The following is a 26,830-nucleotide window of genomic DNA, read 5'->3' as shown; positions in this document are numbered from 1 at the left end:
GTTAAAATTAAGCAATCGAAGCCACCGCACGTAAATGCGGAAGAGGGTGTGAGGAATCTCCTTTAAGGTTTGTCAGTTATATGGGATTTGTTGTACCTGAACGATCGAGTACAATGAAGAAAGAGGGAAGAGGCGTAGATGAAAAAAGCAGGAGTGCCAGCCGGAAAACCAGGTCTGGAATTGCAGTGCCAGAGAACCTGGGCAGGGATGAGCCGACGAAGGCGGAACTTCGCTCTGGTGCGTAAGGCGCGCTCGGTTACTCGAGAGACACAACGATTCGGCGGGCGAGCGAGCGAGGAGGGGGCGGAGGTGATTTATTAGCCTGCAATCTGGTTGCACAGAGCTGGGCGAGGGCCTGATAAGAGCCCTGAATGGGGCTGATGTCACCGTGATGTCAGGCTCGTAGCTTCCAAGAGCAGCAAGCGAGGGAGCGCCGATCACGGAAAGAAAGAGGCTTCTCACGGCGTCTCCCCCGCCCCCCGGTCCCCAGCGCAGCAGCTCCGCCACCCGGCACGCCCCCTGCGCCTGCGGGCTGCCTCCCCGCGCCTCAACTTTCGGATCCGGATTGTGGGAGGCGCCAGGTGCTGGCCGGAGCACCATTACTTCGGCGTCCCGGGCACCCGGCGGTCGCGCCGCTTGGCTTTGTCCTCCTGGAGGAGAGAGGTTTCCTACCTAAGGCAGCAGGTAAGAGCCCAGGCTGCTCGCTCGCGGGTTTCTGGTCTCCCGTGGAGATCGTCGATGGTGGGGGAGGTGACCAACCTCCCCTCTCGACGGGTCTCTATAAAAGTTTGGAACCTTAAGCATTGCTGACCCCAGAAGATCTATGAGTGAATCAGTGCTCCTCTTCCCTGGCTAAATGGAAGAGAAGGGTGTCTAACAGAAATCCAAGACACCCCCCCCCCCCCGGTCTCCTGTTACAAATTTCCCTTCTTCAGTCTGTGCTCTGAAGGAACTCGTACATTAGTCCTTCAAACTAATATATCTATGTAGCTGTAATATTGAATTTGAGATGGCTGTTTTCCCCCAAGGTGTGTCATCATTATTATTATTTGTTAGTGGTATGCAGTCAGGTTTTGATTTTAAAGACATTCATTTTTAAAATCCAAATGTGATGTTGGAAAGTGAGGGTTTGAGGCTTCAAAACACCAAAGCCTAATGTCAAATGAAAAACGAAAAGCCCTAATATTATCTTTGAGAGTGCTGCTTGCACAGGAAGGGCATGTAGCTCCCTCTGAAACAACCAGCAAACAAGAGGTTGGTAATGTGATTTTGGGTTGGAAATTTGCAAAATAGGGACCTCTCTGTTTAGCTGCTAGTGTTACATTTCTTTTTATACACACACACACACACACACACACACACGACAAAGGGTTTAAGATTTCCAGTCAGTGCATGCTTTGCACTGATTGGACCGATTTGCACTAATTTGCATTAGACCCCCTTGGATCTAATAGTTGGAAGAATAAAAACAAAGTGGATTGTGAGTACAGTAGTGTGAGATAGTATTGAGTTTGGACCAGAAAGACCTGGATTCAAGTCCCTGCTTAACTGTCAAGTGCACTGGCTGATTTGCTGTATGGCTTTCAGTTACTATTTCCACTTCTGCCTTTTTGCTTGCAAAAAAAAGGGTAAATTAATAGGCCAATCTTATATGCACATTTACTAGGGAGTAAGTCCTGCTGAACGCCGTGGTGTTGCTGACATCCAGGTCAAGCTGTTCTCTCCTGAGAAGTCTGTTGGGGGTTTTTAGGCCCCCAAGAGAAGGGGCTGGGATTTCAGAGGAGCTGCTAAGCCGTCCCCTGACATTCCAAGCCATTCTTCTCTGGCGCAGGCCAAAATAAATAGTTGCTCACTGCTTCCTTCTCTTCTTGCCATTTAACCCCCCTCCCTCCTGCCCACACCAGACTCCTAGTTGGAACCATCCAAACCTCTTGAGACGGATCCCGTAACAGCTTCCAGCTACCTTAGTAACGCTGCCTGCTTCCTGGAGAGGGATGAATCATATAGGACAGGACAATCTGGGCCACTGTAATCTAACTGGGGGTTATCCTACGACTTGATTGTTGTTGCCCCGAGAGAGGCTTGTCTACAGTGCAGTGGATTTCCTGACCACTTTTTCTTGATCCCTGTTTTTGAAAAGGGAGCATGCAGTGGGCGCTGGGCACATATGCAAGAGACTTATTTTTGTTGTCTTCAAGTGCCGTGAAAGATGAGCCACCAAAGCCTCTTGATATGTTATCACTTAGTGCAAGAGGGACCCAAGTGGAGAAGTTAAAGCAGAAATGTTTAGTGAAAGCAAATGTTTAGTGCTTCCTGAGCTGGCAGGGAAACCAGGTGTCGGAACTGTACTTTCGCAGCAGCACCTGATCCTTCTCTGCACAAGTGGTGCCTCTGCAAGTTGTTTTTGTGTGTGTGTGTGTGTGTGTGAAAAAGCTAGATATTATTTGCAAGGAGCTCCTGAACAAGGTAGACTTATGAAGCTGTCTTGTACCGAGCCAGACTATTTGTCCATCTAGCATAAGCATTGACTGGGTTTGCACAACACACTAACCCACACTCAGTTGTTGAATGTGGGTTGTTGTTTGAGCCATGGGTTGTTTGTTGCTGAACCATGCATTAGTGTGTTGTCTGGACCCAGGACATTTTCTGCAGGGTGGCTTGTTAACTATGCAGTGTGGCTTATTTTTCTCAAACAAGCCACCTTGAGAACCCATGGTTTGTTGTTAGGTTGTTCAGGGTGGTTAAGAAGCCACACAGCACTGTTAAAAAGCACCCTGTGGAAAATGTCCTGGGTTCAGACAACACACTAGCCCACAGTTCAACAAACGACCCACACTCAACCACTGAGCATGGGTTAGCGTGTTGTGTGAACAGCCATTGTCTTTCTGATCTCTCAAGCAGAGATGTTTCCCACTCCTTCTTTTAACTGGAGATCCGTGGTATTGAACCTGGGATCCATTTCTGCAGGAAAGCATGTGCTGTTGTGCTGGCCTTTGTGCTACCCCTGGACACTAGTGCTATGTTAGAGGAAACCAAAACAAATCTCAGACATCACTGCAAGGGTAGGGAAATGCTTGATTCAGTGCTCCCACATAGAAGACACCCTCGTGGGCAAGTGGATGTATAATTTGGGGTAGCTCAAAGTTTATTGTGGGATGCAAAGCCCCAGTTCCTTATTTAGTTCTGCATTCCTTGGCTCTTATTGGCATAGGGGCACCCTGCTTGACGATGCCTTGCACCCAAACAAAATGTTGGGTCAGATGCAATTCGATGCCATCTCAGAGGACACTTTTGTGGACACTTGGGTGGATGACTTGGGGTTGTCCAAAACTTATTGTGGGGTGCACACCCCCAGCTCCTTATCCTTAAAAAAACATTTTGGCTATTATTGGCATAGGGGTGCCATGCTGGACAGTGTCCTGCAGCCAAACAAAATGTTGGATGTGATTCAGTGCTATCCTGAGGAGGGCATTTTCCTGGAGCTGTGGGTGTATTATTTGGGGTGGACCAAAGCTTATGGTATGGTGTGTACCCCCAGTCCCTTATTTGTAATTGTCATCTGGGATCACCCTGCATTACTGAACTTTGTGCAAAAGCAATGGTTTTGACTGGAGAGAATTGTTGTGGAACTTGAAAGGGACCGACCCATAGACATGGAGGTACATGACATCGGGTAGCCCAGTGCTTATTTTGGGTTGCAGTAGCATCTAACTTTAGTTCCTTATTAAGTGTACTATTGAGTTCTGCCTCAAACTTTAGTGCAAATATGGGATGGGGAATTAGTCAACTAACTTTAGCATCATTGCAAGCAACACCTGTTTTCTCCAGTTCTGGGTCTGAACTAAGGAAGGAAAGGATAAAAGAGAAGCTACCTTGCTGATCTATAGTCTGAAGAACTTTTATTAGGGTGGATTTCTAGTGAGTCAGCAGTAATGTTAACACAAATAATCCCCTAATGCCTCCTTTCCCTAATAACTCCCACTGGGGCTTCTACAGCTGGAGGCTGCATTGGCTAATGCTGATCAAATGCTGTTTGTTAGCATGAGTGGAGCAGGGCAAAAGTGCTTGCTCAAAGAATAGAGATGACAGTAGCAGCTGGGCAAGTCCATGGTGAAGTATTATTTGAGAGAGTTTCTGTCCCACCTTTCTTCCATCAAGGGACTCAAGGCAGTGTACATGGGATTCTGAGGCAGGCACTGACCAGACCCCCATCTGCTTAGCTTCAGCAAAATGGCTGAGCTTTGTACCCTCAGACCATGTCTTGGGACTCACTCACTTCTTCCTCTTGGGTGTGTGGGGAAAGGGTATCTATGGTGTCCTGTAGATACACAGATGCTCAAGGAAGCTGTTGCAGAGGGAAACACCATGGCAGGGAGTGGTGAAACAGAGCAACAAATACTCACGTTATGATTTTGGATAGGCTTTGCATGGGTTCAGCAGCGTAACAAACAAGGAATTCTTGTGATGGTATATCATAGAACAGAAGACCTCCACAGTGGTTAGAATGCACAGAGCAGGTGGCTAGGAACTGGCAGAGTCTATTCCCAACTCTCTGACTGAGGGCATGTTCATGTTATCTGGCATACAGTGGCTACAGAAAAAAGCTCCAGAAACGCCTGCACATTTTAATTTATTAATGAAACATCCGGGCTGTAGCAAGCTGGTTGTGTGTGAATGTATATCAATTGCCACATGCAGGATGCCGCTTCCAGCCCATGGTTGGAAGGATTGGGAAAATCCCACACAGAAATCCTCCTGGAGACCATCGCATGCAGGTGTTTCTCGTGCTCAGCATGAATAGTAATGATTGTGTGGATAGGCCCAAAAACTTTGGGTAGCTCATACATTTTTCTGTGGCTTTCTTCACTGAAAAGGGTGGTAAAATAAGCTTTCTCTAGAGGCAAGTGAAAGAGAGAACCAACCTGCATGTCTCCTGAAAGGATAGGCAGAGAAGAATTGAGCCTCTCCACAAATCGGTGCCTTTCCAGAGTCAAGAGCAGCTATTGTTCACTATACACAGGTATGCACTAGACAGGAAACAGTGGGTTCCATAGCCACACAGTGATCACCCCTAGTCTTCCAAATTCTGGAGTGTGGTCTTTTTCTACAAGAACAATAAGATGTGTTATAGAATCGTGCATTAAAAACCCCTCACAAAGATGCTGTCTGATCTGTAAAGGTGCGTGTGTGTGTGTTGTTTTCTTTACCAGAAGTTTGCAAGTGCTTTTGAAAAGAAGCTGAAATGTTCACTAATGTATTGTCCGTTTTTGTGGTTTTCTACTCAGTTGTGAGATTTTTTGAGAAAGAAACCACTTGAGAAAGAAAACCCCATCCAGTCAATGTGGCAGGGAACAATTTTACTTGCAACACATGTACAGAAATGAGACCCATGGGCTGACATTCAGTCACGAACTGTAACTGTGAATTTGTAGATTCACAAATGAATCTACAGTGAGTAGCTGTTCGAGCTTCCATCTAAAACAGTTGAGTTTGTCTTGCCCTCTATCCATGTATATACCGCCAGACAGAACTTTTTAACAATTTTGGGTGTGTGTTAAATCATCTCAAAGCAGGAAGGCTAATGTTCGACACCATAAGAACTATTCAAGTTTGATGACTAGAAAATGCAAATTATGTAATGTTGATTTTATGTAAGCTTGGAAGTGGGGTGGGTGGAATCGTATAAGTGTTCCATTTGACTTTCATAGAATTACAGACTTATAAAGCTGGAAAAGGATCTGTATGAAGATCTCCCAGGCCAGTGTTCTCCTCTGAAGCAAAATTATTTATATTTAAACCACCTAACAGTTCAGTTCCTATTGCATAAGGCTTGTCACCATTTCTTCAACAGCAAAGGAATATTGCAGGGGAAAAAATGGTGGCAATCATTATGTAGGCAGAAATTCAATAGGTTCATTATCTCCTGGCAGAGAGGGAGTTATGGAAAGAGGCTTGTCTGTTGCATTTTTTGCCTACTGTATAGTTGTTCAAGGTACAGGAGCTCTGCCTGAAAAAGGTGACATAGTTGCTCTCGCAGTGAAGGGATGTAAACAGTGAAATTCTACAAAGATCTGTATTAGGGCCAGTGCTTTTTAACTTATTCATAAATTATCTGGAATTGATGATCTGGAATGAGCAGTGAGGTGGCCAAGATGGCACCACATTATTTAAGGTGATTAAAACAAAAAGAGATTGTGAAGGGCTCCAAAAGAGCCTCTCCAAACTGGGAGAATGGACATTAAAATGGCAAATGTAGTTCAGTGTAAGGTAAGCAGTGCATAGTGGGTTGGGGTGGATCCCAATTTCATGTACACACTGATGGAATCTGAGCTGGCAGTGACTGACCAAGAAAGAGAGCTTGGGGTTGTGGTGGATAGTCCAATCAAAATGTCAATTCGGTGTGCTGCTGCTATGAAAAAGGCAAATTCCATGTTATGCATAATTAGAAAAGGAATTGAAAATAAAACTGCCAATATCATCCTGCCCTTATACAAATTTATGATGTGACCACAATTGGAATACTGTGTACAGTTCTAGTCACCACACTTAAAAAATGATATTGTAGAGTTTGAAAAGGTATGGAATAGGGCAGCCAAAATTGATGAAGGGTCTGGAGGAAATGCTCTATAAGGAAAGGTTACAACGTCCGGGCCTGTTTGGCTTAGAAAAAAGGCAAGTCCAGGAGAACACACTAAAGGTATACAAAATTATGCATGGTGTGGAGAAAGTGGATACAGAGAAGTTTTCCCCATTCATAATACTAGAACCTAAGGGGTTCATCCCATGAGGCTGATTGGTGGGAGATTCAGAACAGATAAAAGGAAGTGCTTCTTCACACAGAGCATAGTTAAACTATGGAATTCACTTCCACAAGTTGTAGTGATGGCCAACAATTTGGATGGCTTTGAAAGGTGATTAGACCAATTCATGGAGGAGAAGGCTATTGATGGCTACTAGTCCTGATGGCTATATGCTGCCTCCAGTATTACAGGTGGCATGCCTATGTACACTAGTTGCTGGGGAACATGAGCAGGAGGATGCTATTGCACTCATGTCCTGTTGTGGGCTTTTCATAGGCATCTGGTTGGCCACTGCATGAACAAAATGCTGGACTAGATAAACTTCTGGTCTGATCCCAGCATGGCTCTTCTTATTTCTTAGAGTATTAACACTAAGTACACTAAGCATGTAGAACAGCTTTCCCTTACCGGGTGCCCTCCAAACGGATTGGAATAAAACTCCCATAATCCCCAGCCAGCATGCCTAATGGTGACAGTGGGAATTGTAGTCCAAGCCATCTGGAGGGCACCAGGTTCAGGAAGACTGATGTAGAACATCAGTTGAACACAGGACAGGGAATTATATGGTACAATGTTGTTCAACCACTGTTCAGAGCCACCACCACCCCATTTTTTTTTAGCCATTTGCAAAGAATATCCATTTTCTGAGCCACCAACAGAGCTACAATACTTCTAAAATAAATGTAAAGCTTAAGCTCTCAGGATTTTATCCAAACCACCAGGTTTTATATTACCTGGAAACCACACAGATACTTCGGGGCTGTATCCAACATTAGTCTAGCTTATGTCTCATTCATTTGAATGGGTCTAATCTAAGTGAAATGAACATTGGATTCGACCCTAGGTGACAAGCCAGACATAGAGTTTGGACTAAGGGCTGATAATGAGATCCTTACATAAGCCAGTGAAATGGGCTTCTGCCCTAGAACATAAGAGCCCTGCTGGATGAGACCAAGGGTCCATCTAGTCCAGCATTCAGTTCACACAGTGGCCGACCAGCTGTCGACCAGGAACCCACAAGCAGGGCATGAGCGCAACAGCACCCTCCCGCCAGTGTTCCCAGCACCTGGTGCACACAGGCTTACTGCCTGTGATACTGGAGGTAGCACAGAGCCATCAGGACTCTAATCTCTCTGCTAGAAGCTGTCAGTTTAAGGTGTGACACTGATGCATTTTGCTCCTTTTAATGTTCTAGCATTTGGTGTTCAGGATTACTAAAATAGTATACAGAAGGGCTGATATGGACCGAATGTACGTGTTAATTCTTCGGCCGTTGAGTTCAGAGAACAAAAGGAATTATAAGGAGACAAGCCTGAAATATTTTGGTAGGGACAGCCACAGATTTTCTGGGGAGGAGAGGGCTTGCTTCTTGTCATTTACCCTGGGAATGGAGGGCGTCCCTGTGGAAGCAGAGCATGAGTTACATTCAGGGTATGTACAGACTCCTGTGTTTTGGAACCCAGCTAGCCCAGTGCCAGCAGATCTAAAGGTAACCCGAATGGAGCATGCCTAGAAGAATGAGTGCCGGCAGCTTGTAGAGGGAGCTGTCTTCCTAAATAAGGGCACACAGAAGGGGGTGGGGGGAGAAAGAGAGAGAGCTGAAGCAAAACCAGCTCTCACACATGAAGTATAAAGCCCCAATCCCCAGAAGCAGGGACTAGTCCATGATCCAGGCCACACAACAAGCGGATTTGGAGGGCATGTGAGAGAGACCCCCTCTTTAGCAAGTCATCTGGAATCCTCTGAGCCTGGGAACCAAGCAGCGTTGAGTGGCAGCCAAGGAGAAGACATCCGACTGAATGTGCTGCTCATGGATTCTCTCTCTGGGAGACGTGGCTGGCCTGGGAAGTGTTTTACAGTGCGGGGAAAAACACTGACCAGTTCATATCAGATCATCTTATTATTAGTGCAAATACAGTTTTTCCCCCCTCAAAGCAACTTTCCATATGAGCACCCCCCACACACACACACACACAGGTGAGCTCTGTTTTCTGTAAAGACAAGAAAGTGCCACCCAGCCTCTCCCTCTTTAGACTCCAATCCCCAGCCACTCTAGAGTAGCTTAGCAGAAAAAGGGGGAGGCACAGCAAAGCCCTTTCCATTGGCTTGCATGTCCCAGCTGGCCTCTGGTCCCTCCCCTGCCCGGACTTCACCAGTTGGCCACTCTGCGGGGGGGGGGGGACAAGGCCCCTCCCCTGGACATGGTTTGACCCATTTTTATTTTATGTTAATTTTATTTGTCACCTATAAGGGTTTCTGTTGAAAAAGAAAGCAGGGTGTAGTCATAACAGCTGAAAGTGTTAATTACACTTTTATCCTGGTCTTTCTCCAAAGAACTCAAGGTGGTACGCATGGTGTGTGTGTCAGTCTGCCCGTCCACCCCTTTATCCTTGCTCACAACAACCCTGTGAAGTAGGTTAAGTTGAGAGTCTTGACAAGCTGGAGGTGGGGAAGGTTCAGAGTTTAGTGGCAGAGCACCTGCCTTGCCTGCAAAAGGCTCCAGGTTCAATCCCAGGCATCTCCACGTAGGGCTAGGAAAAAATCCTACCTGAAATGCTGGAGAGCTGCTGCTAGTCAGTGTCGACAATACTGGGCTAGATGGACCAAGGGTCAGACTCAGATTTAGGCAGCTTCCTGTGTTCATTCAGTGATCATTGTGGCTAAGCTAGGATTTGAACCCAGGTCTCCTTGGAATGATAATACAGCTCATTTACCTTGTGCACTTTTATAATGCACTGACTTCCACCACCACTAGCAAACTGGAATGAGGTGGGGGAGGAGATGACAAAGCACTGCCTTCTCTCTAGCTAGACCACCCACCCACTAGCTACTGGAGGTAGCTCTGCCCCACAGTGAGGCATTCTCAGGATACGGTAACAGCTGCCTTGGTCTTTATGGCACTAGGTGAATACTATTTTATTTATTTTCCCAGGCTTTTAAATCTTATGCATTTTTATTGTATTTTCTAGATCTGCTGGATTGATGCTATTCTCTGCCCTTTGTTTTATTCTCTTGCTGTTTTATTCCATTTTGATTTGATCTTCATGTTGTATTTTATAGTTTTAAATGTTTTCTTGTGAATGACCCAGAAAACCTTTGTTATTGGGTAGGGGGTGTACATAAATGTTGAATAAGTTAGGATGCAGTCCAATGCATGTTTAGACAGAAGAAAATCCTACAACTGCCAGCATGCTCCAGCCAGCCCTGCTGCCTCGGGAATGCTGGGAGTTGTAGGACTTTTTAATGTCTAAAATGCATAGGATCGCATCCTTAGCCAACGGGCAAGTATATTTATGCTTCTAAGCTTAGCGTGAAGAGTGGCAGAGAACAAGTCTTGAGAGGTTTGGGTATAATGGATTGTTGCTGGGGTTCTAGGATTTCTTTCTTCCCCCTTCTTTCTTTTTTGGCTGATCTTCAACACAGTTTTTTAGATAGTGTTATATTTTGCAGCATTCACTTCAGTAATGCATTGAGTTTGTATCTATGCCGTAACTTGCACAGGTTATGCTATAATCTTTGTAAGAAGGGTGGGATAAATATATAAGGAGTTGCGCTGCACTAAGTCAGACCACTGGCCCATCTAACGCCCTGACTGGCTACCCAAATGACGTGGCATACGTCGTCCCTGTGACTGGATCTCCTGGCTTTTTATTTTTTACCCTGAAGCAATGGGCTCCACATTTGATGAAGTGGTGTTGTCTGGGGAAGGAGTGTTTAAAACTCCCCTCCCCCATTTTCCCAATCAAAACGCCTCCTAAAACTATCAGCCTCATGGAGGTGGCGTACAGGTGTTTTTATTGCCACAGGGCTATCAGCAGCTTAAGGGGAGGTGATTTAGATCTTCAGAAACAGCCCCGGGGGAAAGGGTTATGGCAGCCTTTCCCAATTTGGTACCTTCCAGATGTTTTGGACTACAACTCCCTCAGCTCCAGCCAGCATGGCCAATGGTCAAGGTGATGGGAGTTGTAGTTCAAAAACCTGCAGGGCCCCAGGTTGGAGAAGGCTCCCCCCCCCCCAGCACCATTGCGCTGATAAAAATTTGAAAAATAAAAACTCTAATCAGGGAACTCCTGCACAATGTATAGTTTGGCCCTCAAGAACAGGTCTTTCCAGATACAGCAGGTGCCATAGCAGCTGAGTCATGGTTTTCTCCTCTAAAAACCCTTCTATCGCTGCTAGTGTTACTCTGCCATCTGAACTAATTGTCAATTAATGCAGGGTAGGAGCAGTGTCCTTAGCCTTGCTAGAGCCTAGCACTATTAGTGTGGGGGGGGGGGGCGCAAACCAACCTCACTACTGGCATATAGCCAAGCATCACCATCAGAATAGGAAAACACTGAAAACCATCCAGTTCTGCCCATGAAACGCTGTCGTATGATCCTAACCTTGTATTTTCTTTCTTTTTTTTAGTGCTTTCCCAAAGTGCCAAAAAACTCTTGCCATCTTTCCATAATGGTGTCCGTGCCCAGGACACTCCTGCCATGCCTTTGGCTCCTAGCACTTCCCATCAAGGTGTGCTTAGCTCAAGTGACTCTGCCACCACCACCGCCACCAGGATGTGGTAAGGACCTGAAATCCATCTACTACAACCTCTGTGACCTGTCCGTAGCCTGGGGCATTGTGTTGGAGGCAGTGGCCAGTTTTGGGGTCGTGACCAGCTTTGTCCTCACGGTCGTCCTAGTGGCCAGTGTACCTTTTGTCCAGGACTACCGGAAGAAGAGCTTAATAGGGACTCAAGCTTTCTTGTTGCTGGGCACCCTTGGGCTGTTTTGTTTGACCTTTGCCTTCATTGTCAAACAAGATTTTTCCACGTGTGCCTCCCGCCGCTTCCTTTTTGGCATCTTCTTTGCCATATGCTTCTCTTGCCTGGCAGCCCATACCCTCAGCCTCAATTTCCTTGCCCGGCGGAATCATGGTCCCCGGGGCTGGGTCACCTTCAGTATGGCTTTGCTCCTCGTCTTGGTTGAGATCATTATCAATACCGAGTGGCTCATTATCACTGTGGTGAGGAGTGACACTGCATCAAAGGACCCCTGCAAAGTGGACAATGATGACTTTGCCATGGCACTCATCTATGTCATGTTCTTGCAAGTGGCTACCTTTCTGGCTGCTTGGCCTGTCTTGTGTGGACGTTACAAGCACTGGAGGAGACATGCCATCTGCATCCTCCTCACCACCTCCTTTTCCATGGCCATCTGGATAGTGTGGGTTGTTATGTACGTCTATGGCAACCAGCAAGAAGGGGGCTCAACATGGGATGACCCCACGTTGGCAATTGCTCTTGTTGCCAATGCCAGTGTCTTTGTTTTCTTCTACGTCATCCCTGAGATTTCTCAAGTGATCAGACCAGGACCGGAGCAGGCCTATGAGGATGATGTATACCCCACCCGGGGGGTGGGATATGAAACAATCCTCAAAGAACAGAAAACCCAGAGCATGTTTGTCGAGAACAAGGCCTTCTCAATGGATGAACCTTCTTCAGGTAGGCCTTGCCATGTGAGTTGTGCGCAGGCCATTGCCAATGGGTGTTGGGGGGCGGGGGGAAGTATCCTGCCTGAAGCAGTGTTATTGAGGGAATGGTAACCTAGGTTGTAACGGCTGAAAATCTTCCATCATGCTTTCCCATGCATATGAAAATAACAATTTAAAACATGGTTGGGTTTGCCCTTATGTTCCAAGTTATTAGAGCACAATATAACCAATGTAAAACCAGTTTTACAGGAGCACCCACTAGCTGTCTATGAGAAAGTAAAACAGACAAGTCTTTAGAGCCTGTTGGAAGGACTGGATTGATGGGGTCAAATGGATTTCAGTCAGGATAGAATTCCACAAACATGGGACCACAGCCAAAAAGGCCCTGTCTGGTGTCCTTGGCTTTACTTTCATCCTGGGCAAAGTAGTAGGAACACAGATGATACTGTGAAGTTTAGGAGGAGAAACCTAAATCCCACGCTTTTGGATTTTCAGAAGTTGGCAGTATGTGACATCTGGCATGTTTGGAGAAACAAAGCTGTTGCTTTGCAAATTTAAGATGTTTGGTTCTTCTAACAAATCTTACAATTTCAGGATTTTAGAAACTTACATTTAAATGAAAATAATTGGGACCTCCTCTAAAAAATAAGTTGTTGAATTCCTTTCCCCCAGTAGTCTTGTAACAGGATGTGTTTATGCAACCCTGGATGATATGATGGACCCAAATGGATATTTTTGAAAAGGGCTTTTTGTGTGTGTGACTGGATTAGCTTGAGCGTGCACTATTTCCAAAAATCTATGATGAGGCTTAGGGCGCAATTCTATGGGGACAATTGGCTGCCTCCGCACTCAGAGGTGGCAGACTATCCAATGCAGGGTGGATGGAGCATGGGGGGAGCCTTTCCTCCATGCTCCAACCGCCCTGCATTTGCAGCTAGACAGCTGACTTCAGCTGTCTAGCTAGGGTGTGTCAGAGCGGGGGGCGGGGGGAAGGCTGGATGGCACATAGGAAGCATAACAACGCTTCTGCAGTCTCCTCCCCGCCAGCAGGAATGCCCCCTTTTTGCGCGGTCCGCACTGCCGTTACGAGTGCAGAGACAGAGAAACGTGCTGCCTACGAGGTGGCAGGGGAAGGGGTGGGGAGTGTGGTTTCTTGGAACCGAGCTTGGAGCCAGGGCTCCAAGCTCGGTTCCCAGAAACCAAAAATTCCTATGACCATCTAGACACTCCATCTAGGATTGTGCCCTAAGTGGCCTTAACTCTTTGCCAGTAGGCTCAGAAAATGGTCCGTGGACTGTTGCAGCTCATTAAGGATCCACATGTAACCCATCCTGAGCTTTCCAAATGAAGTGTGAGATGTGAGTTACAAACCAAAGAAAAGGAGCTTTCCCAGGGTGAGGCATTTTCTGCATTGCTGCCTGCACTCAAAACCTCACTCAAACAGACTCCCTAACCTGCCTAACCTCTATTCTTGGCTGTCAACCTTACACCAAAAACTCTACCTAAATCCCTCAAAAAATGTCAGAGGTTTCACAGTGACCACCTTTACCTTCCCATATGCCACTGAAAAGAGGAACGCTTAGTTGCATGTGCACATGTGAAGAAGCAATTTTGCACACAGGTTTGCCAGCTTTTTACTTTCTTTGCTCCAGTACAAATTATTCAGGTGAATAAAGTGTTGCAGGGTGGGAAGCTTTGCTTGCTTAATTTTTTACGACAGACTGCTGCTAAAGGTGCAGGGACACAGACGGTCTCAAAGGTGGGAACCCTTGCTTACATATTCACAGGCAGTGATAATCAAAAGCTAGCTGGAGAATGACATTTGCAGCTCAAGCTTAGGCATGTTTACTCAGAAGTCAGTTCCTCTGAGTCCAATGGGTATGGACTCTCTAATATGTCTGTATAGGATTGCACCATAGGCAGCTGATAGACAAGCGTGAATGTGAAGGAAATCTCTTTAGAACAGTATACTGCTTCTTCTATTGTGGTCACTGAGCTTCAAAACCTTAGGACAGGGTGGGGAACGAGTAGCCCTTCAGATCTTGTTGGACTGCAGCTCCTGTCAGCCCCAGCCAATGGTCAGAGATTATGGGAGTTGGAGTCCGGTAACATCTGGGCCACATGTTCCCCACTACTGCTTTAGGATCTAGAGATCTTGTGAGAGATATTCCCTTGGTTTCATCATACAAGGCACTGGGCACTTTGCCTGAGGTCTCACAAGCCTTCTCAACTCACCCGATATTTCAAAAGTAGCAGATTTGCTCTCTCCATCCATCTAGCAGGGAAGAGAACACTGGGGAGCTTTCACAGAGGGTCTTCTGTGCTTTTCCAGTGAACAGATGCCATGCAGATATTTTAGAGGAAACAGCCTGAGGAAAAGCCAGCCAGTTTTGGAGGCATTATTCCAAAGGGAGCTAGAACAGCAGAGAAAGGAGGGGAAGTGGCAAAGGTGATGGGCTCTCAGAAGTGGAGGCTAAAAGGCCCCTAAGAAGATTTGATATGGGTCTTATTAGAAAAGTCAGGCTGTGTGGGCAAAATTTTGCTTCGTTAGGCAGACCACTTTTTTTGTTTAATCCTGCCATTTAGGGTTTTGGCCATGTAATATCAAATATATTATCAATATTTGATAACTTTGAGATTTAGACACATCTGATAGGTTGGCTGTGGTACCTTGATTTTTTTCTGGGGTGACTTAACAATGCACCTTTGGGCTTTCTTTCCTCTTTGTGATGCTCCCCATCACAGAGTTGTGTGTGCAAACAGGTTCTTCATCTTCTTATATTTTCTCATAACACCCCAATGAAAGAGCATACATTCTGCAGCTGCATTTCAATGCTGCTGTGAACGGAAGCATGTTAGTAAAAATAGACATGGCTGCAGTCCTAAGTACACTCACCATGAAGTCACAGTGAACTCAATGGGATTGCCACATAATAACCACAATTAGAATCAAGTTGTGGTATCTTCTCTGCACAGCAAGGAGCATCACCATAAAAGGCCCCAATATGCAGAGTTACCCGTAGTTTATTACTCTGTCACAGTGTTGTTCTGTGACTCAAAACCTTTGAGACTTGCCTAGATGGCTATGCTTCCTGTTCTTACACCTATTCACTATTACTTAAAAAAAAAAATTACATTGTCCTGTCTCTTCATGAGCTCTCTTCGCTATGTACTGTTCCTTTGTTTGATACTTCTGCATTAAAGAAAAGGAACCTCCTTTTCCATGTCTAGTTCTCGGGTTCCCACCAGCACTTCACAGACCATATACCCTTCAGACACCAGCTGCAGCAACTCGAAATTGTTTTCATTTTTGAAATCTAGCAACTTTGGGGGGACATGGAAGTATATATACTACATTGCTGCAGGAAGCCAAAGTAACAGCTTTCATTTTGTTGCTCTTCTATAGCAGAATACCGCCGCCATCAAGAGTGGGTTACAGCACAGGCAAAGTACCAGAACTGGGTGTGTGTGATTGATGACAGTACAAACCAAGATGGCTGCCTATCACAGGCAGTCCAAAACCTCAACTGGTCCACAGTCCTTTGTGGAAAACTGGATTGGCTAAAACCCATCGCTGGAATGTCACAACAACAAGCTTTGCCTCTTGAGTTCCATAAACCCTAGAGGACGCTCTTAGTTAGGGGAGGTCTCGGAGCATAGTGTGCTCATTAAAACCTACTTTGTCTATAGTTACCCACAAACAAGGTTTTGTTTTATGGCTGGCTTAAAAAACAAAGGCCCCAGCAGGCTTCTGATGGCTCTTGCAGCTGGGTACATTGATTTGTTAGTGCTTCCTGCCTTGCTTGCAGCAGCATGGAAGAAATATAGCAATCACTTCTTCTTTGTAAAGCTATCTGTGAGCAGAGGTGAAAGCTCTTGCAGTCTCCAAGTGGCATATGAAATGAAGCATAGTATATAATGGAAAGGAAATCTGACAGTTTACTCTCTCAATGATTTTTTTATGACTGATTAAAGTGTCTACATGTGTATACTTTTTGTTTTTAAGAATCAAAATGAATTCTGGGTATAAATGTGATGGTTGCCCAGTGCCCATGCAATCATTTTGGCTTACTACCAGTTTTTTGAACTGGCCCTGCTCCTGGGGCTTTAACAGTGGCCTAACACACAGAAATATAGCATGTCAGGCGTTTCTTGCCACTTTTGTCAGTGCTGAGGAAAGTGTGGTGTGCTAAATTTCTCTGTGTTGGGCTACTGCTAAAACTCCAGGAACAGGGTTGGTAGAAAGGGGGCAACCCCATAACTGTCAAAACGTGAGATAATTCTATGAATCTAAAAAAAACTAGGCAAGATTTTATGAATGCACATGGAACATGTAATTGTGTGAATGTAACATGTAATAGCATGTTACATTCACACAATTATGTACGCTTTTCTTTATTTGCCTTTTAAATATTAGTCAGATTTTCACTTCTTTTTATGCAAGTTACTCCATTTGTTTTTCTTTAACTTTCCAACCTTTGATTTAGACATTTTGAGCTGGTGTTTCTGCTTGAGAGTCAGGTATGCTTACGCCTCCTCTGAAGCCAGGTGCGTCCCTTCTGCACCCCTTTAAAAGGTGAAGGAACAATCCTGCTTGCTGTTTAAACGGGTGGGGGAAATTGGAGAAGACATACATATCTGAGGGTGCATGTTCTCTGAGAACATTTCCCACCCCCCAGCCCCTGTGGAGGCCTCACACTGAATGAAAAAAATCCAACATCCATCTCTGGTGGCACATTACTGGCTTTAGGTTTTTGTGGACCCTTGAGCAAGACACCCTAATTGGGCCCCCTCCCTCGGTGAGTCTGCCTTCTCGCCACCATTGTCACCAGCTGCTCTCGCTCCTCATCCTCTTTCTCATCATGCCTTCCGCTTGCTTGCTTGACAGGCAGAGAGCCAGCGAGCAAGCAGGCAGGGGCATCTACTGTCCCTCCTTCTCGCCTCCACCATTGCTGGGCCAGAGAGAGAGGAAGGCGAACAAGCAGGCTGGAATGCTGAAGAGGAGGAGCAACTCCAGGGGGCTCTTGTGAGTGGGTCCCTGCTGGGGTGTGGGCCCTTGGCAGGTGCCCAGCCATGCCTACCCTTGGTGCCAGCTCTGGGTGAGGACTTGCACCTCTGTGCTGGTTGCTCTCTGCTGCCAATGTTTGGCGGCAGCATGTCTGCAGCACAAAAGTGCAGCCCTCTGTCCCCAGCATTTCTGGAGGTTCTGAGGGAGGAGGACAATTTTTACACATTTTTCCCTGCATACCTCATGGTCCTTCCCATCTGTAGGGACTGCCTGTATCCCTGTCCTTTTCCCCCTCCCCCACCCCCTTTCCATGCTCCCTAGGAGTTGAGCTAGGGAGTTGGAGCTCAGGGTCACACCAGAGCCAGGAAGACTTCAGCAAGGTCCTAGCCCAAACAGGAAGCTTTTGATCATTCTTCCTGTCCAGGAGGGCCCAGTGGCCAGCTTGGGTGGGTGGTCCAGTTCAGGGCTTGAGCATATTTCATTGCCAGTCAGGACGGGGTTCAAAACTGAACTTTCGATAGTTCACTACACAATAGAGAGCAGAGTCCCCTTAACACCTTTTCTGTGTGAAAGGTCTCCATATGATTAAAGGGTAGCAGGGCCTTTATGTTGCCGACCCCATCCTCATCACGTGAAGGAGCCTCCACAAGTCCAGTTGCTTCCCCCTTCAGAGCTTTGTTCATTGCACAGAGGTCGAGGGACAGACCTGATGCTGCCCTTTTATTATATAGCGTTGCAGGTTCTAATCCTGGTGGCTCCTGGCACTATAGGCATGATGGCAGTCTTGTCCAAAAAACTTTGTTTTAATTTAGTCTTGGGCTTATTTTGTATGGGACACCTGCAGCCTTGGGAGGCACTGTTTCCCAAGAACACAATAGGAGATTCATGTGATTTAATGTTATACTATAGGTCTATTGTACAGTCTGTCCACCATTCTGCCTCTGTAAGAAGTTGTTTTACCAAAATTATTCTTTGGTTCTGGCAACTCAGTGTGTGCTGTCTGGTTACCAGCTTTGTCTCTCTAAAAGGCCTGCAGCTGTGCATTCAAATGTCATTGTCCTCTGGTTTCTCTCTCTTTCCAGCCAAAAAGCCTGTGTCCCCATACAGTGGATACAACGGGCAGCTACTGACGAGCGTGTACCAGCCCACAGAGATGGCTCTCATGCACAAAGGGCCTGTAAGTGAGTGTGTCACTGTGCTGGCGTTTCTTCTCCTACTGCCTGAATGTACCTTAGCTTCCTAGATAGCATATGACGAGCTTTTTAAAAATGACATTCTGTTAGCAGGAGAGGTTAGTACCTGTCAAGAGAGGTGAAGGCCTACCTGAAATGTGAAATCCAGAAATTCTGTGTACCTATTTCTTGATTAAGGGGGCATGAAGAACAGTGGCAATTTGTGTGTATGCATTCTGGGGACAATACCTACCATTTCAGGTCTTTTGAGTGCCGGCTCCTTCTGCCTTGAGAGGGTGGCCTAATTTTCACACACAGAGTGAAACAGGTAAACCTGTTTCTGGGTTGCACCTCTTTGGACTGCAAACCTAGGACTCTTTCCCCTGACATCTGTTTTTCTAGGTACAGGGTTTTAAATTTAATCTTATTTCATGGAGAAGCATTCGGTTATGTAAAGTCTGAGATGGTATAGCCCAGAATCAGGTTTACTACCTCATTGCTGCCTATACTAAAAGGCCTGATGTGAGCATCCATGTGGTTGTTTTTTAACCAAGGGGCTTATTTGGTCTGCTTCTTCCAGTAGACATGGGTATAACAGTGGTAGGGAAAGGGGATAGTTAGGGAGGATAATTCCATAGTTTGCTATGTTGCACAATGAAGATGCACTTAAAGATCTTGAGATTTGGGAAGGATGAGATGTTTCCAGCTCCACTAGCAAGGATTTGTGTCTCTGTAGAGAGGCCCACCTAACGTGGTGACAGCAACCAATTTCTTCTATCTTCGCATTAACACAAAGCTGGAACAACACTTCTGCTGTTTCTCAGGTTTTTGTATCATACAGTTTAGGAATGAAGTTGTACATGAACATGGGGTTGCATGCAAGCCTTCTGCTGAGGGCCCCCAAGTGAAAAAGAACCAAATGGTGCTTTCTAGCCCTGAGTTAGTGCCCAAAGAAATGGTTACTGAGTAATAGTGATTTCTTTTCTCCTAAAATGTTTCAATCTCCCTTTTGTTCTGCATGTTCCCTTCTGTCCCTCACAGATCTATTTTTTATCATTAGTAGAAAAGATACCAAAACTAGGACAAGTTTGGTATTGCTTAGAGGCACTTTAAATGTGAAAAATATTTTAGTGATCGGACATGGGAAAATTCAAGTCTCCTGAAAGCCTTTTTCACTGAATGACAAATATTTTGGCATTTAAAAAATATCCCTACATTTGAGACACACACATGAATGCGCGCGCGCGCACAGAATGATGGTTCTTTTGAACATACTGCAGTGGTTGGTTCCCTTCCTAGCCACACTTTCTGTTCAATTCTTACTGGTTTACCTCATTTTTCTTGTCGTTTTGCTTCCAGTCTGAGGGCCCCTACGATGTCATCCTCCCTCGTGCCACAGCCAACAGCCAAGTGATGGGCAGTGCTAATTCCACACTGCGTGCTGAGGATGCCTACATTTCACAGAATAAGCAGGCAGTGGCTCAGAAGGATGGAAAGAGTGGACAGGTGTGTAAAAGTATTTTGTGAAGCACCCAGAAAGCTTTGGCTATTGGGCAGTGTAGAAATGTAATAAAAAAAGATAAAGCATAGGCTAGTGCAGTTGTAATCTTAGGGGGTGACTACGCTCTACTCCGATTCCAGTCCCATTTATTGGTATGTTTAGAGAATCCCTCCTTTTTGCTTCTCTTAACTGATTTATACATTGCTGCGCCCCAACCCAGACCCCAGTTTTGTAGATGTCACAATATTGTCATGCACAGATCCCACTTACGGTTACATCTTCGCACTCTGGAATTCATTACAGTACACAGGTGTGACTGTGGGTGAGACCTGTATGTTGTTCATTTTACATCTTTTGCAGAACTATGACTTGTGCAACCGCAAAACTTAAAGTAACATTATTTGGCCTTCAGTTTCACCACTTTCGAATTACACATATCCTGCTAGACCCAAATCCCCTCTGAAGTCCATGAACAGAGCTTCCCGCTCTCTCTCGCTCTCGTCTGTCTGTCTGTCTGTCTGTCTGTCTCTCTCTCTCTCTCTCTCTCTCACACACACACACACACACACACACACGCACGCACACACACACACGCACGCTCTAGTTAGATATCCTTAAGCAAAGAACTTTCCTGCTGAAAGAAACCTAATGTTTTAATGTCCTCTTTTGCCTCAGGCTTCATCTCCATATAGCAAGAGCAGATGGTAGAAGCCCAAGTCTTGATTTCGGCAGGTCCCATTCCTTGAGGATGCCTCGCTAAATCTCCCTTCATGAAGGAGCATCTAATTGGGGTGAGGCCGCAGTTACCTGTTGAGATTTCCTCCTGAGAGCGGAGACAATGCAGTTTTTTTGTTATACATAACCCAAGTGCTCTGCTTGACCTCTGCTATAGAAATCCGGGTCACTGTGCTGGGATGCACCCGTTGTAGTTTTTTTACTCGGAATGGCAGGATGCCTGTTCTCCTTGGAACCTTCAGTCAAGTTCTTCGTGGTGCCACCTTTGCAGCACAGCACTTTGGGAGCCTCTCTTTGCTTTGTTCATTACCCCGTACCTTTGATGGACCGTGCTGGCTCTACTGTAAGTGTCTTACCCTCTCCTGCAAGCCCTCCTGTTTATGCTGTACAAACAGGCCTCTACTGGTACTGGGAAGATCTTGCCAACGCCAGTTTTGGCCCCTTGGTGGATGACTGGGTGCCCCTGCCTTTTCATCTTATTGCCAGATCCCACAGAGGAGTGCTTCAGAATTGAGAAAGGTGCTGTTCCAGTTCCCCTTAATGGAGGCCACATAGGCACCAGCCCCTCTGTGGAGAGAGACTTGTCAAGTGCAGAAAGAACTCTTGGACGTTCATCTGAGTGGTGGTAAGCGCTCTCGTAGCCTTCCTGCCTTTGGACCAAGCCCTGGAGGGCAACAGCACTCTGCTCCCAGAATCCTTATTGTCTCCTCCCGTGTTGCCCCTGCCCTCGCAACACATATTAAGGTAGCATGAAGAGGGTTAAAGTGCTTCTTGTTTTGCTCTGAACATCAACACGGGGGCTGGCTCTGCTTTACCTTGTGGGCAACAGCTCAACAGTCCCGCTGGTGCAGGCGCTGTGTTTTTGAAGTTTTGTTGAATGATTTGGTGCCCTGAACATGCAGGAGGCACCGGCTGAGCAAGAAGGGGGAAACTATAGGATGGTTGTGTAGCGTTTCTCTGGATACTCAAACAGTACTTCCTAGTCCTCATGCAGTATGAGAACTGTAGGAGAGCCATGGTGTTTGCCTGTCTGGTCTACAGCAGTTCCTTATATTGTCAAGAGGGTCCCTTCCCACTTCTCTCTGCCCCCCACCACCAGTAGCTCAGCTGGCCGCCTTGGTCAGATGCAAGAAATGTTACCTTCACTTGACAGATACGTATATATGTGGCCATGTTGCCTGAAGATGCTGGGAGTTGTAGTCCGACATATCTGGAGGGCACCAGGTTGAGGAAGGGTGGTGCAGACAGAAGGGGAGTGGGGAATGTAATTATAGAGTGAGGCCAGAGGGCCCAGCAGTGCAAAAGATGGGTGTGTCACATAACTATGCACAGAGTTACCGTACTTCAATATCAAAGAATGAAGCTGTTAAACTGGAATTCTTTTGCAGATTTGACTCTATCAGGCTTGGGCTTAAGGACAACTGGGAGTGGCTGGCTCACCACAGTAGAGTAATTGTCCCTCTTTAGGCATTATTCATCTTGCTTTACCTATTCCTCATCAGTTGGAAATGAGACACACCCACTCTGAATCTTTTACTGTATCTCTTTTATCTCTTGTGCTGCTCATAGTAATGTGACACACTTCTCTCTTGCATTCCTGGGCTTTCTGGTTCTGCTCTTGCTGTGTAATAACCCCCCCCCCCGTGTCTCTCTCTCTCTCTCTCTCTCTCCCCCCCCCACGACTTCTTGTTTCTGTACCATGTGTATATCTGCCAACTGAGGCAGCCAACATCTTACATCTGGCGCATGGCATCTAACACCACAGTAAACCTGTTAAATCTTTAAGGTGCCATCAGACTCTGCATTGCTACAGCTGTCATGGTATCGCACTTTCCCTGCACACTCTTTGTGCCACTTGTTGGGCTGTGGCCTGAGCATAGCCTTTATGCTCCTACCATCCCGATGTGCCACCATTTCTCTTCTCCTCTTGTTCTTGGAGGAGGGTGTTGTATCTCTTCTGAACAGAGGCAGGAAACAGACTTTGCTGCCGTGGGGGCCAGGCTGAAGAAAGGTTTGAAGAAGTGGGGCAAAGAAACACTGCACACTCCTAGCAATGCATTTTTATCAGTCCTCTCTTGGCCCTCGAGACTGGTGTACTCAGTGCCTTTGGCAGATGGGACAGCCTTATCTTAAGCTTTCTGTACAGCAGGTCCTATACCAGGGGTGGGCAACTTGTGGCCCTTGAGATATTATTGGGCTGCCGTTCTCATGATCTCTCACCATTGGCTGTGCTGGCTAGGCCTGATGGGAGTTGCAGCCCAACAACTCCACTAAAGAGTGTGGTGTAGTGGTTAGTGTTGGGAGTGGGACTGGGGAGACCCAGGTTCAGGTCTCCCCTTGGCCATGAAGCTCACCAGGTGGCTTTGGGCCAGTCATTGACTCTCACCCTAACCTACCTCACAGGGTTGTTGTGAGGCTAAAATGGAGTGGAGGAGGCTCATGTATGCGGCCTTGGCCCCCTTGGAGGAAAAGGCGGGATATAAATGTAACAGATTAACATCTGGAGCCGCCCCCTGTCTCCTATACAATGGGAGGGAAGGGCCATGTCCCGCCTCCGTGCTCCGCCTCAGCTCCTGTGCTCAGGAACATGCAGGGCCAATTCACACTCACCCAGGCTGCGGCTAGCCACGAAGAGGCCTGCACCAAGCCATGATTTCCGCCCACGCGTGCCGAGACGGAGGTTCTGCGCCCTGCTGTTGCATAGCGCATCTGGGTGAGACATTCTCTGTATAGATAATGAAGTGTTATGTGATCTTTTCTTTTTTATGCTGGCTGTGAATGAATGGCAGGAAGAGCTAAGGAGGAGTGTGTGCGTGTGTATGTGACTGTTGTGTTTAATCCAAGTGTTATTTAAGTGGGGTTGGGGGAAGGAAGTGTATTCTTTTAGGACTTGGCTTTTTTAGCCCAGGGTTATCTGACAAATTAAATCTGTTTTTTTTCCTAAATGGTGCTGCTCACTTCTTGCTTCCTCATATTCTTTTGTGAGTTTGGAGATGAATGTGGAGGGGGTGACAATAGAGGGGGAAAGGATTAAAGTGCTCTTATCTCTACGCTCCCTACTCCTTTTGCCAGTTTTCTAGCCCTCTTTGCTTCAGTAGATCTAGGAACTAAATCCAAAATTCCAAATTTCAGACCCTTTGCTTTAATGCAGCTCCCCCCAAGAGGCACCTTCCAGATGTTTTGTATGACAACCACCATCAGCCCCAGTAGTTGGGGCTGATGGGAGCTGTACTCCAAAACATCTGGAGGTCATCAGATTGGGGAAGGCTGCTTTAGCACATTTCCCATTTCCTAGACCAGAAACAGAACACAGCCACTCTCCTTCCCAGCCAAGCCAGCCTCTGTGTTATAAATCAGCAATGCTGCTTTGCATCCCCGTTCCCCGACATGGCACCCTCCAGATGTTTTGGAATACAAGTCCAATTAGCTCCAGGCCAGCATGGCCAAAATATTTGGAGGGCACCAGGTTGGGCAAGGCTGCTGTAGATGATCCTATTTCATTTCTTAAGTCTTGGAGAAGTAAGCCCTTTGCTCCAACATTGTCCTTTTGCAGCATGTCACCATGTTTCGATCTGCGACCAGGATTCTGAAATGAATGATTAAATGGGATTTCTGCCATATCCCATCCTGCCTCTGTCTGGTGATGATCCTAGCATTGTGGAGCTCAGACCAGGAACCCGACAGACCAGGAGCCAGTTCCCTACTACAAGGGGTGCTGAGCAGAGCATCTAAGAAGAGGTGTGCTGGATCAGACCAAGGGCCCATCTAGTCCAGCATTCTGTTCACACAGCGGCCAGCCAGCTGCCCATGGGAAACCCACAAGCAGGACAGGAGTGCAACAGCACCCTCCCACCCGTGTTCCCCAGCAACTGGTGTACATACACACAGCTTTGCAGGAACTGAAGGCCAGCAATTGCCACTGCCAGCCAGAAGCTTCCAGAGGCTGGGAGTCAGGTGATCAAGGATAGCCAGTCCCACTCAACTTCCTATAAGGCACCAAGGCAGCCTTGCCCAACCTGATGCCCTCCAGGTGCAGGATGGCTGGGGGAAGCTGGGCATTGTAGTCTAACACATCTGGAGGGCACCAGCTTGGGGAAGGCTGCACCAAGGTCTGCTACATGCCAGCAGTCTGAGAGAAACCATGGGATTCTCCCCCACCCCCAGCTATTGACGAAGCTGTGAGGGAAAGGACTGTAGTTCAGTGTTGGAGCCCATGCTTTCCATTCAGAAGATCCCCCATTCAGTCCCTGGTAACTCTAGCTAAAAGAACCACATAGGGAATGGTGGGGGAATCCTCTGCCTGGACCCCTAGGCTCACCTGGCATAAGGCAGACTCCTAGGTACTGTGCTCCTCGGCTTGCCTCCCTGATACCTCTGGTTCCCATGCTTGCTCTCTCGCTTGTTCATGGACCTTTTGAGTCCAGCTCTGTCCCACCTCCACCTTCTGAGTTGCAGCCTTGGATTTGGTTCCTTGCCTGTCCTAAGAACTCGACACCTGCCTGCTTCCTCTGTTCACATGACCAGAGCTGAACGAGATGACTCAAGGGTGCTGTTGCTCTTGTGCCCTGCTTGTGGGCTTCCCAGAGGCATCTGACTGGCCACTGTGGAAACACAATGCAAGACTAGATAGGCCTATGGCTGCTCTTATGGCTAGCTGGCATCATGGCCTACACAGAAATCTGCGGTGCAGTGGACTAGAGCAAAGAACACAGATACAGAGGGTTAAGGTGGATAGGAGTTACTCATGGGCCTCAAAGTCACAAATAAGTTCCCAAGCATGTTGGTTTTAATATCCATATCCCTGCAGCCCATGCATAAATGTCTGTATACATACAGTAACATTTGTTTCTTATGAAAGCTTTGCCTGGTTTCTTAGCAGTCCCAGGCTAAAACTGTATTCTGGCCCTTGGCATAAGAGTCATGTTGGTTTCTCTTCAGGACACTTTAGTTGCACTAAAAGCACTTTTGTTTACATTTCCTGCATCTGTAATGCAAATATATTTATGTTAAACGATTACACCCTGCCTTTTTTCTAAAAACCACAGTAGCTAAATATTTAAAATGCACAACAAGGGGGGTGGGGGATCCATAACTCGCTCCATCACAATGAAAACAAACATTAGCCGCAATATGCCGACAGCAACAGCAATAACATGATTCTCAGATGACCAACCAACAGAGTGTGGCGAGCCTTTAAAAAAAAAAAAAAAAGTGCTACAAAAAGCGCTCCAGAAAAGTGTATTATGCCTGATGTGTTTCGAGCAGAAGACATGGAATGTCCATTGCATGTGGTGAAGTGTGATGTTATTCTAAAAATGTGTCGGGCATAATAACCAACTTTCCTGGGCTTATATCCAGTGGGTTGAATCCACTGTTAGTCTAACAGGTCCCATTTCAGTGGGTCTACTTGAAGTGGGACAAACATGGGATGCAACCTCTAGAGTGCTTCAAGCGTTAAATCCTGGGCTGGAGGTTGTATTGAGGTCAGATGGTGCATCTCCTGGCCAGATAGCCTTTCCTTTCTGCAGCAGTTTTCCCCTTGCCTCTCAGGAAATGGCAGTCTGAGCAAACAGAAACCCCATGAATTATTGAGTGCCTGAAGTGCCTCACTCTGTGGCCAGTGGAAGCTCGGTGACCTCTGTTCCTCCTTGAGGCTGGCCGATGAGCACAGCAAAGCTCTCAGGAGATGAAGCTCTGGTTCTTCCTTACTGCCTTGGCTACCAAGCCCCATTCATCTTTTGATGGCCCCACTGGAAATATCTTTTCTTTCTCCAGGCAACAGGGGTGAATCCTATCTGAACTACCATCAAATGGCAGTTTGGGTCATGTGGTCACACCCCTGGGAACAAGCTGGTCTTTCCCAGCTAAGAAGGGGCAAAACTACTGCTGCTGTAAATTCCTCTTGGTTTGAACCATCACTGCCCCGAGGTCCCTGTTTCAGGGCCTCTCTGCACAAAAACCGCTTGTCAAGTGACCTTGTCCTGGTTACACAATAACTATTTCATGAGGGACTTGCTGGCAGGTCCTAGATAAAAGAGCCAAGATTTGCTCCAATTCAGCTTTCCCCAACTTGGTGCCCTCCAGAAGTTTTGGACTATATCTTCCAGCATGCCTAACCATTGTCCATGTTGGCTGGGGTTGA

General features: G+C 46.6%; 1 protein-coding gene across 1 annotated transcript; it reads left to right on the top strand.

The window, feature by feature from the left end:
- Window positions 1-25,797, top strand: GPRC5C (G protein-coupled receptor class C group 5 member C). Its single transcript, XM_084837581.1, has 5 exons — window positions 1-684; window positions 11,211-12,282; window positions 18,363-18,457; window positions 19,812-19,958; window positions 20,629-25,797. The coding sequence occupies exons 2-5, from the start codon at window positions 11,253-11,255 to the stop codon at window positions 20,659-20,661; spliced, it is 1,305 nt and encodes a 434-aa protein (XP_084693707.1). The 5' UTR covers window positions 1-684; window positions 11,211-11,252; the 3' UTR covers window positions 20,662-25,797.
- Window positions 25,798-26,830: the final 1,033 nt, after the last annotated feature.

The sequence above is a fragment of the Heloderma suspectum genome, chromosome 2, assembly GCF_057233095.1.
Source record: "Heloderma suspectum isolate Gila_16-S chromosome 2, 16-S_ref, whole genome shotgun sequence".
Taxonomy (NCBI): Eukaryota; Metazoa; Chordata; class Lepidosauria; order Squamata; family Helodermatidae; genus Heloderma; species Heloderma suspectum.
Note: the sequence above shows the minus strand (reverse complement) of the source record. Positions and strands in the feature narration are given on the sequence as shown.

Excerpts from the sequence above, each read along its gene's own strand:
- GPRC5C (XM_084837581.1), top strand. The coding sequence starts at position 11,253 with ATGGTGTCCGTGCCCAGGACACTCCTGCCATGCCTTTGGCTCCTAGCA. Across the intron at positions 18,458-19,811 it reads CTCTCATGCACAAAGGGCCT|TCTGAGGGCCCCTACGATGT; the intron begins GTAAGTGAGTGT and ends TTTTGCTTCCAG. Across the intron at positions 19,959-20,628 it reads AGGATGGAAAGAGTGGACAG|GCTTCATCTCCATATAGCAA; the intron begins GTGTGTAAAAGT and ends CTTTTGCCTCAG.